The sequence below is a fragment of the Muntiacus reevesi genome, chromosome 22 (assembly GCF_963930625.1).
Source record: "Muntiacus reevesi chromosome 22, mMunRee1.1, whole genome shotgun sequence".
NCBI lineage: Eukaryota > Metazoa > Chordata > Mammalia > Artiodactyla > Cervidae > Muntiacus > Muntiacus reevesi.
This window is the reverse complement of record NC_089270.1, coordinates 42,677,164-42,694,850: the sequence shown is the minus strand read 5'-3', so window position 1 is coordinate 42,694,850 and position 17,687 is coordinate 42,677,164. Positions and strand designations below refer to the sequence as shown.

Here is a 17,687-nt window from a genome sequence, read left to right as displayed (position 1 = left end):
TTGGCCACCTCATGCGTAGATCTGACTCACTAGAAAAGACCCTGATGCTGGGACAGATTGAGGGCACGAGGAGAAGGGGGCATAAGAGGATGAGATGGCTGGATGGCATCACTGACTCAATGGACGTGAGTTTGAGCAAGTGCTGGGAGATGGTGAACAGGGAAGCCTGGTGTCCTGCAGTTCATGGGGTTGCAGACAGTTGGACAGGACTTAGAAACTGAACAACAAAAAGAAGTTATCAAAAACAGTAACTGTGAGGGGAGGAAAGTACAGACACAGGATTCTTAAAATGCATTTGAAATTAAGAGGTCAAGAACTTAAAAACAATCTTCTTAAATACAGACTGCTACATAAATACCTCATGATAATTACAAGCCAAACATCTATAATAGATACACAAAAGAAAAGGAATCCAAACATTAAAGATAGTCATCAAATAAGAAAAGAAGACAGGAACAACAACAAAAAACCTACAAAAACTACCCCAAAACAATTAACAAAATGGCAATAAGAACATACATAGCAATAATTACTTCCCATGTAAATGGATTAAATGCTCCAAAAGACATCAAGTGGCTGAAGGCAGAATAAAAAAAAGAATCCTGCCTATAGGAGACTCAGATTTAAAGGCATACATATACTGAAAGTGAAGGGATGCAAAAGGTATTGAATGCAAATAGAGATAATAAGAAAGAGTAGCAACACTTACACCTGATAAAACAGATGTTAAAATAGATTGCCGGAGGAGACAAAGGACACTACATGATGGAGGCTACACAACGCGCTACTGAAAAAGCCAATGGATTACTGAGGAAGGCAAAGAGGAGTTAAAAGAGCATACCCAGAGACAAATGAAAATGAAAACAATGACCCAAGATCTATGCGACACAGCAAAAGCAGTTCTAAGGGGGAAGTTTACGGTGATACAAGACCTCAGGAAATGAGGACAATCTCAAAGCACCTAATGCTACAGCTAAATAGAAAAAGAGCAAACAAAACCCAAAGTTAGTGTAAGGAAACGTATCAGAAAGACTAGAGCACAAATAAACTTTAAAAACAATAAAATCATCAATGAAACTAAAAAATGCTTCTTTGAAAATATTTTAAAAATTGATAAGCCTTTAACTTGAACTCATCAAGAAAAAAGCACAAATCAACAAAATCAGAAATGAAAAAGGAGAAGTTACAAATACCACCACAGAAGTGTGAAACATCAGAAGAGATTACTATGGAAAACTATATGCCAATAAAATGGACAACTCAGAAGAAAGGGACAAATCCCTAGAAATGTACAATCTGCCAAGACTGAACCAGGAAGAAATAGAAAATATGAATAGATCAGTTACCAGTAATGAAACTTAATCAACAATTTAATAACTCCCAATAGAAGTCCAGAATCAGATGGCTTCACAAGTAAATTCAACAAAACATTTAGAGAAGAATTAACACCTATCTTGCTCAAACTATTCCCAAAAAATTGAAGAAGGAATGCATCTGAACTCATTCTAGGAAGGTAGCATCACTGTGATACTAAAACCAAAGATAATACAGAAAAAAAGAAGAAGAAAATTATAGGCCAATATCACTAATAAAGACAGATGCAGAAATTCCTCAACAAAATACTAGTAAGCTGAATCCAACAATACATTAAATGGGTCATAAAACATGACTAAGAGGAATTTATCCCAAAGATGCAAGAACTTTTAGGTATTTGCAAACCAATCAGTATAACACTACATTAACAAACTGAAGAATAAAAACCGTATGATCACCTCAATAAATGCAGAAAAGCTTCTGACAATATTCAACATCCATTTATGATAAAAACTCCCCAGGTGTGTATAAAGGGAACATACCTCAACATAATAAAAGCCATATATGACAAACACACAGCTAACATCATACTCAAAGGTGAAAAGCTGAAAGTATTTCCTCTAAGATCAAGAACAAGACAAGGATGCCCACTCAAGGTACTTTGAATCAACACAGTATTGGATGTCCTAGTCACAGCAACTGGACAAGCAAAGTAAGATGGTTGGATAGTATCACTGATTCAATGGACATGAATTTGAGCAAACTCCGGGAGACACTGAAGGACAGGGAAGCCTGGAGTGCTGCAGTCCATGAGGTCACAGAATTGGACACAACTGAGCAACTGAACAGCAACAATCTGCAAAGGAAGAAGTAAGACCGTCACTGCAGACGACATGACACTATACACAAAATATTCCAGACACCATCAGAATACTACCAGAGCTCATCAATGAATTTAGGAAAGTTGTAGGATACAAATTAACATACAGAAATCAGTTCCATCTCTATATACTAAAAATGAATAATCAGAAAGAGGAATTAAGTATATAATCCCATTTACCATTGCATCAAAATGATCAAAATACCTAGGTATAAACCTCCTTGGGGTGATATACCTGTATTTGGAAAACCATAAGGCACTGATGAAAGAAACTGAAGACAACACAAACAGATGGGAAAATATACCATATTCAGGGGCCGGAAGAATTAATACTGTTAAAATGATCATACTACCAAGGAAACCTACAGATTCAATGCAGTCTTTATCAAATACCAAGGGCATTTTTCACAGATAATTTTAAAATTCATATGGAAACACAAAAGACCCTAAGCAGCTAAAATATCCTGAGAAAGAAGAACAGATCTAGTCAAATCAAGCGCCCTGACTTCGAACTATACTACAAAGCTACAATAATCAAAACAGTATGGCACTGGCAGAAAACATCAATGGAACAGAATAGAAAGCCCAGAAATAAACCCACACATTTACAGTCAATTAATCTATGACAAAGGAAGCAAGAATATTAAATGGAGGGGAAAAAAATCTCTTCAATAACTGGTGCTGCAAAAACCAGACAGCTACATGTGAAAAAATGAAATTAGAATATTTTCTAATACTATATACACAAATTAATTCAAGATGGATTAAAGACATAAATATAAGACTTGAAACCATTAAAACTCCTAGAGGAAAACATAGGCAGAACACTCTGACAGATATTGTAACAATATTGTTTTGAATCTGTCTCCTAAAACAAAGGAAATAAAAGCAAAAATAAACAAATGGGAACTAATTAAGCTTAAAAACTTACGTATAGCAAAAGAAACCATCAACAAAATGACAACCTACTGAATGGGAGAAAATATTTCCAAATGATATGACCAACTTGTGGTCATATCCAACATATATAAATAACTCATACAACTCAACATCAAAAGAAAAAAACCTGATTAAAAACTGGGCAGAAAACCTGAACAGATATTTTTCCCAGAAAGGAAATGCAGATGACCAACAGGCTCATGATCCTCAACATCACTAATCACCAGGGAAGTACAAATACAGACTACAATGAGATATCACAACACACAGGTCAGGATGGTTATCATCAAAAAGAACAGAAGCAACCAATGAGATTGAGGAAGTGGAGAAACGGGGAATCCCCTGTTGAGGGAAACATAAATTGGTGTAGCCACTGTGGAAAACAGTATGGAAGTATCTCAAAAAAGCTAAAAATAGAACTACCATATGACTCAGCAATTCCACCACTCTTGGATATATATATCTGAAAACAAAAACAAAAACAAAAAACCACTAGTTCAAAAAAATATATGCATCCCAATGTTCATATCAGTATTATATAATTGCCAAGATATGGAAGCAATTTAAGTGTCCATCAACAGATGAACAGATTAAGAGGATGTGGTGTATGTATACAATGGAATACTACTCAGCCATAAAAAGAACAAAATTCTGCCATTTGCAAAACATGGATAGACTTGGAGGGTCATTATGCTGAATGAAATGAGTCAGAGAAAGATAAATATTTTGTATGATATCACTTTTACATGGAATCTAAAAAAATAGAACAAGCTAGTAAATCTAACATAAAAGAATCAGACTCACAAATATAGAGAACAAACTAGTGGTTACCAGTGGGGAGAGGGAAGGGAGGAAGGGCAAAACAGTGGTAAGGGATTAAGAGGTACAAACTATTGTGTATAGAATAAATAAGCTACAAGGATATATTGTATAACACAGGGAACATAGCCATGTTTTAAAGGCATATAGCATTTAAAAACTGTGAATTTCTATATAATACTTATATAATACTGTACATCAGTTATATGTCAATAAAAATACATAAATACTTTCTACTGAAAATAGCCCAAATTTAGCTTCTATTGCTTGCCACCAAGAACTTTGGCATGTTTGATATTTGAGATTCTACTGGTGAATGAATGAACAAATGAAATGATTCTACAGCTGTCTGCAGAATTAGGGGAAAGGTCAGCAACACAGTGTATAGCTGGAGTTGGCTGGAATGCTGGGGGCCATATCATTGACTGTCACTGTTCACTGGCTTCCTTGGTTCTCAGTGTAGTCTTAGCTCATGGCTCCCTCATTACATTTCTTCTCCAGTAGAGAGCCAGACTGATGTGGCTGCTCACGGCTCCCATGGCTATAGAAGCAGAAGCTACCACATCTTAAAATTTAGGCTCAGAAAGTGGCATAATATCACCATCACTGCCTTCTCTAGGTTAAAGCAAATCACAGGCCTAGCCCAGGCGTAAGAGAAGGGGGAAGCACAGAGGGCATGGCTTCCAGAGAAGGTACTGGACCTGGAGGCAACTCAGGTCCAGGCAAATGGAGTATGTACAAGCGAAGCACCACGGGACGGAAAGAGCAGCCCGAAGTGTTACAAGAAATCACGACACTTAAAAGCATACGAGGTTTTCTTCTTTCCTGGCTTTTGCTGTGCTCCCTACCTTCAAACTACTGACAACAGAAACAGCTGCTACAGTAGTAAAATCTCATAAATTGAAAAATACAGGTGTAAAAAATATTAGTCAATGTTCATATATCAAAAATTGAGAAAAGAAGGTATATCAACTTCAAAGAATACAGAGCAGATCTATATATATTATTCTACATTGGTACTTTGTTCATTTAAAAATACTAAATTAAGGAAACTAATTTGATAAGTACAGCCTATCTTTGACAACATTTTGTTATGATTCTCAGTATAAAGGAGTGAATAGTGTTAATGTTAATTACATCACAGACTAAGCTTTTAACCCACCAAGTATATTTTGATCTTTATTCCCAGAGGTCTTTTATAAAAAAACCAAAGTAGGGTATCTATAGAAATTAGAAGAACATCGATATTCCTTTAATTAATAATTATAACAGGCATTAGGATGTGTTTTGTTCTATAATTCCTTGTAAAAGCATCTGTTGCTCCTATAGGAAGTAAAGTATGGTTGTTTTCCAATAAAGTGTAATAGACAAGCTTCTTAAACAAAATATAATCTTTAATATAAGTCTATCCACAAGCTCAGTAATATAAAATATTTTCAAATATCTCAGGTATATTCTAAGGACTGCACTTCATTTCCTTTGTCACCTGATAAATCCAGACAATAAACATAATTATTTCTACATCCAATAATAAGCAATGATTCCCAGACCACAGGAGAAGAGAAAACTTCTCCAGGAAGTTCATACACACTTTGCAACTGTCCACTCTTAGATTCCAAGATCCACAGTTTCCCATCAGTAGATGCTGCTGCCAGTAACATTTCATTGGTATGGTTGTGGTTACGGAAAACAAAAGGCGTTGAATACACTCTTGAAGTAGTTTCAAATTTCCACTGGAGGTGACCTTTCATACTACAACAGTAGATAAAGCAGTCATGAGAACCAAAAAATATTTCTTGCTCTGATGCTGAGGTACATGGAGATGAAAAGATTGGTTCATTGGTAGAGAATTGCCAAACCTGAAGGGTGATAAAGGCAAAAATAATTCATTCATCTCATTTCAACAATTCTGTAGATTAAAGCTTTATGAAATTCTTAATAAAATGTGAGAGATGTAGGCTGCTGAATGGTAAATATACATAGAGAAAATAATAGCTTTCTCTGAAAAGTAGCACCCTCAGATTAGACCTCTGTCCCAGTGATAAAATCTAACATAAAAAACACCAGTACCCTTATTACACAAATCACCACTATGCATAACATGAATTCATTTCAAACCTCATCCAAAGTCATTACTAATATGTTCAGGCAATGACTTCAAAGATAAAACTGCACTGAGTTCCCAGTGTATCTTATTAAAACCTGTATCTTACTCTAGTCTCCCCATGTAGGAAGGAGGAGGTAAGTAAGCGGAGAGGAAAAGTTTATGCGCAGTAAGTTGAACTAAAGCTTTAAACAAAGAGCTATGAGTTGTGTGTCTACACAACTATTTGCTTATTTCAAAGCTACTACAGATTACCCATCAGCCAATATTTTAAAAAACACAGGAAGAAGAGGCATAAGTCTAAGGTAATGTTCACAAATCCATAGTAGCAGCAAAATAAAAAGAGTGGGTATATTCATGATACATGGTGTGTAACCTCAATTTTCTTCCTGACTTAGACAAAATTACTTTAATCTTTCTTTGGCTCATTCAGAGAAGGAAAAAAAAAATGAGTAAGAACCTTTGCCTCTTCTAACTATTTAGAAATCTAAAGGTGAGAATATATTCAAATTACTTTCTAAATAAAAAATATTAAGTGAACTTAATAAAAGATTTCATCACAGGACTTCGCTGGGGGTACAGTGGATGAGATTCTGCCTGTCAATGCAGGCGACATGGACTCGGATCCCCGATCTAGGAAGATTCCACATGTCGCACGCAACTAAAGTCCATGCACCACAACTACTGAGGCCGTTCTCTAAAGCCCTCAGATCACAACTATTGAGCCCCTGGGCTGCAACTACGGAAGCCTGAGTGCTCTAGAGTCTGTGCTCCTGGAGAAGAGACGCCAGCACTGCAGCAAAGAGCAGTCCCGCTCACCACCACGAGGGAAAGCCTGAACACAGAAAGGAAGACCCAACACAGGCAAAAATTTAAAACAACTTTAAAAGTTAAAGAAAAGACTTAAAAAAAAAAAGATTTCATCACAAAATAACTGTCACACAGAACAAAAGAAACTGCCAGTGTATGAGGGGCGAAAACAGAATGAAAGGCACCCGGAGCAACCACAGCCATCAGTGGGCTAGCTTATGCTGGAGCTGGTACACTCCAGTCCACAGAACAACCCCTCAAATCAAAAGCACAGAAGTTGTGCCGCAGTCACTGTGGGTGAAGAAGTAGAGATTAGTATCCTAACGAAAGATCAGGAGCCTACCCTGCTGATCATGAGGCTGACGACGGAAACTCCATACAAAGTAAACTGGGTTCTGTAACAGATTTTGGTTTTCATAGAAAAAGCAGGGGTTTATTTCAATTTTCACAACCTGTACAGAGGTTATAATTAAGTTGGCTAAAAACTGGTTAACATTTTTAACATCGGACAAGAAGGATGGCAACATTAAAACAATGTTTGGATAGAATCTTTTAAATCTATTACAGCATCATTCAAAATTTTAAAAAGGCTAACAATTAAAACAGAACTAGCTTTCAACACGATGGGTCAAAAAATGTTGTATAAAATTTTACTTTAGTCGTCATCGACTACTATGCCTTTGAGAAAGGTAAGTAAAACAGAACTAGACATTTTTTACCTGTTCTCCAAAGTGAGTAAAGCAGAGTAAATTTCCATCTACACAGCCAATAAAAATATACTGTAGGCAACACCGTGGAGAAGAAAAGAGTGGCTTTCCACAGGAATGTTTCCAAACTCTGTCCCCAGTGGCCTGGTATGGGCAAAACGTGATTCATAGCATTTAAATCATTCTACTCATCAATTACTTTTATAAAACAAATCCATAAACCTCCCAGAGGTAACATCAGAAAAGGCTACAGTAGCATGCTGACTATTATAAGTGAAGTTTATATATTATAGCTTGATTACAAATGAAGCTACTGTACATATACACAGCTATAAAATTAATGAGTGCTATTTATGAGAACTGAGATAAAAACCTGCAATAAAACCAGGAAAGAAATAACTAGCACATAAACTCTCTCCTTAGAATGGACACAAAGTTCTTGATAGAACTGAGAACTTTCTGCCAATTTAAAAAATTGATAAAAGACATAACACAGAACTTAAGATTTTTCTCAAGGCTCTAAGACTTCATGTCAATCATTTTAGTGAATTCTGATCCAGTACTGTGTGGATTATATCTACTTGAGGTCTACTTCGAATTTTCAGAATTCCAAGCAAAAGTAAAAAATATTAAAGAAAAACAGGTAATAAAATCAGTAAATATTATTGTATGCCTACAGGATTTACAGCCAGTAAAAGTCCTCCCAGTGTAGCAAAATACAAGTGATATGGAATCAGGCTCAAACAAGGAGAAGAAAAAACAGTTCCTCCACATTTCAGCTTCCAAACACACTTCTTTTTCTGTAAATAAGAAAGTAAAATTTAAAAAAGAGCAAAAAAGAAAGCAAATTAATTGGTTTCTGAGGGTGATTCACAAAATCAATATATCCTGTCCCTTTTAAAGTTATGTGTGTCTACCCAGTTAATATAATTTTTATTTTTAGTATAAAAGTAACACATACATACTGCGGAGAATCAAGTTAGTATAAAAAGAAGGCAAAGGCAATACCCAGAGACTACTACTAACATTTTAGCATTTTTGCCTTGTGATCTTTTTGGCACACACACACACATACAGTTTAATATACCTGAGATCATTCTGAATACCATACACTTTGTATATAATTTAGCTCACTTATTCTGTAAAACTTGTTAAATATTACATTAATGGATCATATCCCATATGAACATAAAACATTCTCTCTCTGCCCTATTTGTAACTAATTTCTTGGTAGTATAAACAACTTGGAAATAAGATATTCTGGTGCTTACATTTGTCCATGTTTCTGATTATTTTGCCACAATAGATTCCTAGAATTTTACATGAGTCAAAGGATATGAAATTGTTACCTATTCAAACTGTCAAACTGTCTTCCTCAAAAGCTTACCTCCCATCATTCTCATCAGCATTTAATGTTACACTCTAAGCTAATTTGCTTCTCTATCATTAAAGTTTTAAATTTTCATTCCTTTGATTCTTAAACATACAAAATACTTATATACATTTACTAGTCATTTCTTCTTAAGGGTCCTGTCCATTTATATCCTTTGTTGAATATTTTTCTATCTGGACCTTTATATTTTTCTTATAGATTTATATTTGCTTTTAATTTCATTTATGAGTTTTAACTACATCATATTTGTTTCAAAATTTTTTCCCACCTTAATTTTTTAATTTTATCATTCTTAAATTTTAAAATTTTATGTAATCAGGTCCTTATATAAAATATCTTATTGATATTTTTGTGATTCTCTTCTTTCTATTGTTGATGGTAAATTCTAACTTCTTTATATTTCAAAACTCTGAGCAGCAAATCTGTGAAAATTTGGTAAGGAAGTTAAAAATATCTTAAGAGATTAAGGCTGTTAATTAACCCCTTAATCTTCCCAGATCACAAACTTGGAAAATAGTTAATACCTGTTCCCCTAGTCAACACCACCTGATAATTTCAAGCTCTTCTATTTATGCTTATGGGTGTAAAGCTGACGAACTGAATTCTTACATATATATCCAAAGCATATGCATGCTGGTCATGAGATCCAATGTAAAGAAGTCCTGTGGTTGGGTCCACCGTTGCTGAACTTTTGACAGCATCCTCAGTAGTAAACATCCAGTATTTTTCTCCACTATTACTTTTCAGAACATAAACTAACCCATTATAACAGCCTGGTGGCAAACAAAATATTAAAGATGAGATTTAGATATGTCACTGGAAAATAATTCTTTGGCTTAAATCATGACAACATATATTCGATGCTCTTCATGTGTACTTAGGCTCTACGTTTGGCTCAGATTTACATTTCAGCAAGACAAAAACGAACAGTAACCACTTATGTAAAAAAGCCTTTTCAGTAAGTACACCTTACATTTTCAAGGTACTATGAAGTGCTTCACTACCAAGAAAACAATGAACATGAGCATGCTGCAGCAGAAAGAGGCTGTGGCAGACCTGGATTCAGATCTTGTCATGGCCATCCTTTGGGCAAATCATCTAGCATTGCTGGGCCTCAGATTATTTTTCTGCTGAATGTGGATACAAGTACATCCAGGGTTATTGTGATAATTAGGATAAATGCCCAGTACATAAAAAGTGTTCAATAAATGCTAATATTGGGGGCTTCCCTGGCAGTCTAGTAGTGGTTAAGATTCTGCGCTTCCAACGCAGGGGGGGCAGGTTTGCTCCCTGGTTCAGGAAACTGAGATCCTGCATGCCGCATGGCACAGCCAAAAGAAAAAGAAATGCTGGGCCTCCCTGGTGGTCTAGAGGTTAAGAATCTCCTTGCCAATGCAGGAGACACAGGTTCCATACCGGGTTGAGGAGGATCTCAATACCACAGAGCAGCTAAGCCCATGTGCCACAGGTACTGAGCCGGTGCCTCGAGAGCCTGGGAACCGCCTGGAGAAGACCCAGCGCCCAAGAGCCAGTGCTGCCCAAGAGAAGCCACCGCAATGCAGCCCGCACACCGCACTCAAGAGCAGGCCCCGCTCACTGCAACTAGAGGGAGCTGGCGTGCAGCAAGGGAGCCTCAGTGCAGCCAAATAAATAAATAAGTCTTTTTTTTAAATAAATAAATCTTAAAAAGAAATGCTAAAATTAACAATATGAATATTCACTGGAAGGACTGATGCTGAAGCTCCAATACTCTAGCCACCTGATGTGAAGACCCGACTCACTGGAAAAGACCCTGATGCTGGGAAAGATTGAAGGCAAAAGGAGAAAAGGATAGCAGAGGATGAGATGGTTAGATGGCATCACCAACTTCATGGACGTGAATCTGAGCAAACTCCAAGTGACAGTGAAGGACAGGGGAGCCTGGCATGCTACAGTCCATGGGGGTCACAAAGAGTTGAATACAACTCAGGAACTTAACAACAAATGTTTACTAACCTTTAATCTTATGGAGGATACTACTGTTAGAATTTTATTCCTATTATCTTATGTAATCCTCACAGTGAAGTGTGACTATATGCACATTATATAGAGGACAAAACTGAAGCACTGAGAGTTAAGTTATAGGCAAGTTATGGGCAAAACTACTCAGGTAGTAAGTGGCAGAGCAAGGATTTGAATTCAAGAAGTCAAGCTCCAGAGCCTATTGTCTTGACAACTATAGTAGACTGATTTTTCCAAACTGCTGCTGGGATGAGAAGACAGAGCAGGAGTCTCTGACTTGCTGTGGCCAAAAAAAACCCTCCAATTGGAAGTGGGAGTGGTCAAAATCTACAAAGTGAAGGTCACTCAAGTTTCTGGAGGGCATGTAAGTCAGGGGAAGTGAAATCCAGGCATTGGCCCAACACTCTGGGTGGTTCTACCTATGATTATAACCACTGCTGCCCACTTGAGGCCCAATTTCCGGAGTATCTGCTGTGCTTTCTTCTGGCAGTTACTGCTCAGAAGGGAAAGGACAGCCTGCTTAGTGAAGATGAAGAGAAATGTCCTATATAGTGGACTACACCAGGAACAGCTGGGTAATGAGAAAGTTCTTTCAGTTCGGCTCCAGAAGAAAATGTTTTGTGACCTTGGGTTAGGCAGAGATCTCCTGAATATGACATCAAAAGCAGGATCCATAAAAGAAATTATAAAGTAGACTTCATTGAAATTAAGAACTTCTCCTCAAAAGACACTGTTAAGGGACTTCCCTTATGGTCTAGTGGTTAAGACTTCGGGCTTCCACTGCAGGGGGCATGGGTTTGATCCCTGGTCAGAGAACTAAGATCCTGCAAGCAGGGACAAAAAGCAGATCACTGGTTGGTGGCAGGGATAGGAGGAATGACTATAAAGTGAAACAGAAATTTTTGGAGCAATGGACTCTTAATTGTGGTAGTGGTTACATGATAGTGTGCATCTGTCAAAATACAGAACTGTATACTACTGAATATAATCCATACATTAGTAAAAAAAAGAAAAAAAGTACTAAGTGATAGTTACCAACACTGAATTGTATATTTGAAAACTGCTGAGAGTGAATCTTAAAAGTTCCCATCCCAGGAAAAGAAAACGGTAACTATACCAGGTGATGTAGGCTAACTAGACTTATTGTGGTAATTGTTTTGCAATATACACACATCAAATCATTATATTGTATACCTTAAACTAATAAAACGTCGTATGTCAATCACATCTCAATAAATCTGGAAAATTTGTAAAAAGAAAAAAAAAGGACTAAGTGACCACCATGCGCCACAAGCTTTGGGTAGACACTTGGGATGCAAACAATAACCTCGATGACCTGACTTTCATGGACTAGGGATTACTCAAATTCATATGTATAACCGAAAGTTTCCTGTAGCGAAATTCTCAAAATACAGGTTTTCAATAGGAAAGGATCAAACTTAGATTCAAGTAGATCCTAGCCAGGATAACTTAAGTAGGGAGATATATTCCTAAGTATTTAGACTGAAAAGCTTTGGTAAATAGAGTCCATGAGCACTAAAGTAAAACTTAATGTAGTTTGGGGGAGGGGTAAAAAGAGAGTGATAGTCAAGGAGACATTATACTTGAACCCCCATATCTCTGTAAAGTAAAAGTCACCTGCACCTTAAGGAAATGGAGTAGCAGTTCATAGCTAACACTCAATGAGCACTCAGTCCGGCCCTGAAAAAGAAAGTGTTAGTCGCTCAGTTCTTTTGCAATCCCATGGACTGTAGCCCACCAGGCTCCTCTGTCCATGGAATTTTCCAGGCAATACTGGAGTGGGTCAGCATTTCCTTTCCCAGGAGATCTTTCCAACCCAGGGATTGAACCCAGGTCCCTTGCATTACAGGCACATTCTTTACTGTCTGAACCACCAGGCATGTACTAAAGGATTCACAAGCAATTATCACATTTAATCCTCTCAGAAGCTCTATGATCATTGAGGTAGTTTTAAAATATATCCACAAGTTCATTGATACTCATCCTTTCAAGAGGTGGAGCCAAGTCCCCTCCCTTTGAGTGTGGGCCAGACCTAATGATGTGCTTCTAATAACAGAAAAAAGCATGAATGATCATTTACAACTTTAGACACTAAAAGTGCTGCATTTTTCCTCACTCACTCTCTTGGGTCACTCAGAGAGAAGCCCATGGGGCAAGAAACTGAAGCTTCCTGCCAAAACTCAGCAAAGAACTGGTCTTGTGTTAGCCGCACTGTGAGTAAGCCATCTTGGAAGCGGATTTCACCAGCTTACGTCAAGTTTCACAGGGCTGCAGCCACAGGAAAAAGCCTGCGCCAGAACTTTCAGCAGCTCCTCTAACTTCCTGATCCACACAAACTGTGAAATAACCAATGTTTATTGTTCTAAACCATGAAGTTTGGGAATAATCTGTGATGCAGCACCATGTTTTATTTATTATGCCCATACACTCATGAGAAAACTGAAGTTCTAGGGAGTTCCACAACTTGTTGACGGTCACAGAGCGGGTAATAGCCTTAGAGCTAGGTTCAAACCCAGAAACTCTGACCCAAGGCCCACACTGGGAATCAGCATGTAATTATAATTCTTTGACAGAAACCAAACCCACTATACACAGGTTTTTTAAATTTAACTTGGCCCTACTGGTATTTTCATATGGTAATTCCATTTAACTCTACAAACCTCAAATACAGAAACTTACCCACTACAATAAAGTTTCCACACTTAGATACACATGCTGAGGATTCAATGCGGTCTCCTAAAATCTGTTCCCATTTCAATTTTCCAGAGTAAAGGTCAACTGCCATCATTATACGAGAATGGGAGCCAATGTACACAGTTGCAGATGACTTATCAATAGCTGGTATTACAACCAGAGGGGAGGCATCCACACATTTGCCTGTGTCTGACCTCCACCTCACACGAAACTCCACTTTCTCAGCCCTAATCACAGGTGTCTCCTCTTCAGAAACTTCTACAACGCAGGATGGATCTTCTGACTTCCCAATAAGAGGTGGAGTATTTAGGCTCTCTCTATTTTGACTGTCAGTCTGTGAAATTAAATCAGAAGGATACGCTGAAGGGCAGGGTCCCAACTTAGTTAAACACCTATCAGTCGTCAGAGACAAAATCTGACTCCCTCTGCTCAGTGCAATGAAAGCATTGACCTCATTGTCACAATTTAAAGGCACAACAGATTCCTGATGTAAAGATCTTCCACTGGTTTCCTCTTGAGTAACATCACTGAATTTTCTTTTCATGGCATGATTCTTGCTAAGTGTCAGATCTTTCTCTGGAAACACTGTTTGAAGGATGTGATTGTAAATCTCTAAAATAGAACTGCTGAGAATAATTTCCAGAAGCCCAGGTACTGATGTGCCAACAAGGTTTTCAATCTCACCGAGGAGCCGTATGGATTTCAAGGAATCTCCACCACTATTTAAGAAGAGTGACTCATCAGGAATCTTCAAAGCATCTTCTGAGAGACTGAGAACAGACTACAGATTGGAGAAGGGAGAAATACATTGAAGTTCAAGGCCTAAAACCAGCACTTACAGTAACATAAGTGACAGTGCTTACATTAATGAGATGAACAAAAAACACACAAAATAAATTTTAACATGATTTTCTATATAGTAAAGGAGCCCCTCATCATCCTACCAACAGTGTGACAAGCCTACCCTAGGACTGCAAATTATACTTCCCTTTAGAGCAGTTTTTCTACCCATACAATAGGAAATCAAATTATAAAAACATCTGATTTACTAATTATAAAACCCACAAGATAATAATATCTGATATTTCCATAATATAGGGATAGTTATTTTCATTAACTTCACATATATATATCAGAATTATTTTCCACGAATCTAAAAATGAAGTGAGTAATATTTTTATTTAGATACCCTCTATTTTTCAGATAAGACTATACAAATACATCTTTCTTTTAGAAAAACTCCATATTTTAAGAAAAATTATACTGACCTATAAATCAAAGGTAAATATACATATTTCAAAAAAGTTTTTGATTGTTTATATATGTGTGTGTGTGTGTGTGTGTATGAATAATATAAATTCCCTTAAGCAGAAACATACACATTATTGAAACTCATGGAATAATGATGTTAAAGCCTTTATACCACAGGCTGTGGCACAGCAAGACTGGGCTATTTTCTCTACTTGGACAAATATACCTGTACTCAACTACCTTCTCAGGGAAAACTTACGTCAAGAGAAGTTTTGTCTACTTGTGCCTTTTATGACTGCTACCTAACTTCCGATAAATCTCTATACAGGGAGCTTAATCTAATCTTGCATTACAGAACCTAACTTTTATTTTAATACAAAGTGAATAAACAAAGCTATGCTACTTAACATCTGGACAGCAGTTAACATTCTTAGAAAATTTTATCAGACTTATTAGGATGCTACATTCCCCGAAGATATACAATGACTTCTTTATAACAACAAATTTGTATCTTAAAAGTTGTACCTTCCACAAATGGTGTAATTTTTCCCAAAGTTCCTCTTTTCCATTGAGCTTACACTCAGACTTCAAGTTTATGTAGTTTAAATATATCTTATTTAACTCAGAAACATCAACTTTGCCTTAAAAGAAAAAAAAAAACTTTTAAATTTCAGCTTGAACCCTTCATATCTTCATTAGTCACAGCAGACACATTTTTCATTGTTAAGGTTAGAAATCCTATAGGAGAGTTTGTCATAGATAATCAATAATAAAGAAAGCAGCCTCATGCTACCCAGAATGTAGTATCAGATAAGAAGAAAGGAGGGGCTAATGTTCATCTCATTTAAAGAGTTAAAGAAATAGTACTATTTACTAAGCAATTACCACATCTTGAAATAAATATTAAAGATAAAATTGGGAAAGTAATAGAATTTGGTGATTAAGAGTACATGTTTTGAAGTCAAACAGTTCTCAATAGAATTTCAGCTCTAACTAGCAATGTGATTGGGGGAAAACTACTTAACCTCTTAAGCCTTATTTTTCACATCAGAAAATGGGAATAATACCACCTACTCACAGGATTTTCTGAGATAAAATGAATTACTTTTACAAAGTATTTAATAGAGGGTCTACCACAATATATATTAGTATTACTTACAACAATAAGGATTTAAGTGGTCTTTAAACTAGTTACGAACACAATTACAATCATTTGGCATTGAAACAAAGCAGCTTCAAATTATTTTACCATGAGATGTAAATGGCAGAGAATTAATTAACACAAGCTCATCTGGGACTGCATGACTTGGAAGATGTTTCTGCAGTTCTTCAAAGATGTAATCCTTTACTAAATCATTTTTAGTCACCATGAACAAAATCAATTTTTCCTGGTTATACCATGTAACTGCACAAGACTCCACTTGTTGAAGACCTTCAGCAACCTATGAGAGAGATTATCCAAATCTGCCAATGAGGACATTTAAAAATAAACTTCCTAAATGCTCTGAAATCAAGTCAAATTAAATTCTGGAATTCCCTAGAGATTTTTAAAAACTTGTTTCCTACTATCACTATTACCAGCACACAGGGTTCTTAATGTTTTCCAAAAATAATAGCTCCCAGAGCAAAATAAATTTACTTTCACAGTTATAAAAATCCATTTTGTCACTTATTTAAAAAGAAAGCTCTCTTCAACATGACAGTAAAGTATACAATGAATTATCCATGTCTTCTATTGTAATTCATCATTAATACAAAAGTCTGAAGTCTAAATAATACTGACAGAGAACCCTGGCAAAGCAAATTAATTATGGCTGCCTCTAATACCTCTGTATGTAATAGATATTTAATATTTAAACATTTCTACCTGTTGTACAAGTTCTAGGTTAAGACGCTTGCCATGACGTTTGATCTGACTGTCCTTTCGTCCCAAGAAAAATATCTCTCCATCTTTCACAGTCACAAGGTCTCCTGTGGCTCGCATTGTGCCAAGTGGCACCGTCATTTCGCCATCGAGAAAACATACTCTATTTCTGCCACCTTCACAAGATATAAACACCAATGTAATAAAAATATTTAGGGAAAATTAAAACCATGAAATCAGAACATTTTCAAAAGCTCACTTAACTAAGTTTAAAAGTTTTTATATATATATATATATATAAAATTGGGGACTCACTTTTAAATGTTATTGGATAAAATTACATACAATAACAACCTTAGAATAAGCAAAGTGATAAAATTATTCCTAAAAATATATATGTGATTAAGAACATTTTAAAAATAATTTAAAAAATTTAAATATTCTAATTAAATAAAATTCAGGCTATAAAAGAAATACAAAGCAAGTTACAGTTCCTAAATTGCTTTTCTATCTTCCCTTAGAGTATTAGACACAGTTATCTAAAGTAATCATGTAACTTATTAAATGTTTCATTGACTGTGAGGATGAGATTAAAAATTACCATCACTGAAAAGAATATTAGACTTAAGAAAAACTGAGGAAAGAATAAAATTAACACAGATTTTTTTTCTTGGGAAAAAAAAAAATCATTCCCAATCAACAAATGTAAAACAACCTAAAAATACTTGGCCATTGCCTTCTTGAATTGTGACACCATTAGTATCTCTGACTTCAACTACTGTTCCAAGCAGTGGAAATCCCAGTTGTACAGGCAATTCACATCTATGAAAACACAACAACCCAAACCAAATTTTAAAATTTTCACTTGAATAGAATATTCACCAATGCAT

The 17,687-nt window shown here is 36.2% G+C and overlaps 1 protein-coding gene across 7 annotated transcripts in view; it reads right to left on the bottom strand.

Moving 5' to 3' along the window:
• Positions 1-5,325: 5,325 nt before the first annotated feature.
• AASDH (aminoadipate-semialdehyde dehydrogenase) overlaps positions 5,326-17,687 on the bottom strand; it is a 29,004-nt gene continuing 16,642 nt past the window's right edge. For 3 of the 7 annotated variants that reach the window (XM_065914075.1, XM_065914074.1, XM_065914073.1), the window contains exons 7-15: positions 17,513-17,619; positions 16,801-16,973; positions 16,183-16,375; positions 15,459-15,574; positions 13,668-14,463; positions 9,576-9,739; positions 8,251-8,373; positions 7,586-7,717; positions 5,326-5,811 (exon numbers count right to left, since the gene is read on the bottom strand). In XM_065914075.1, coding sequence (XP_065770147.1) covers positions 5,398-5,811; positions 7,586-7,717; positions 8,251-8,373; positions 9,576-9,739; positions 13,668-14,463; positions 15,459-15,574; positions 16,183-16,375; positions 16,801-16,973; positions 17,513-17,619 — 2,218 coding nt within the window. In that variant the 3' untranslated portion in view covers positions 5,326-5,397. The remainder of the gene's footprint in view (positions 5,812-7,585; positions 7,718-8,250; positions 8,374-9,575; positions 9,740-13,667; positions 14,464-15,458; positions 15,575-16,182; positions 16,376-16,800; positions 16,974-17,512; positions 17,620-17,687) is intronic. The other 4 variants (XM_065914077.1, XM_065914078.1, XM_065914076.1 and 1 more) reach the window with 4 other exon arrangements.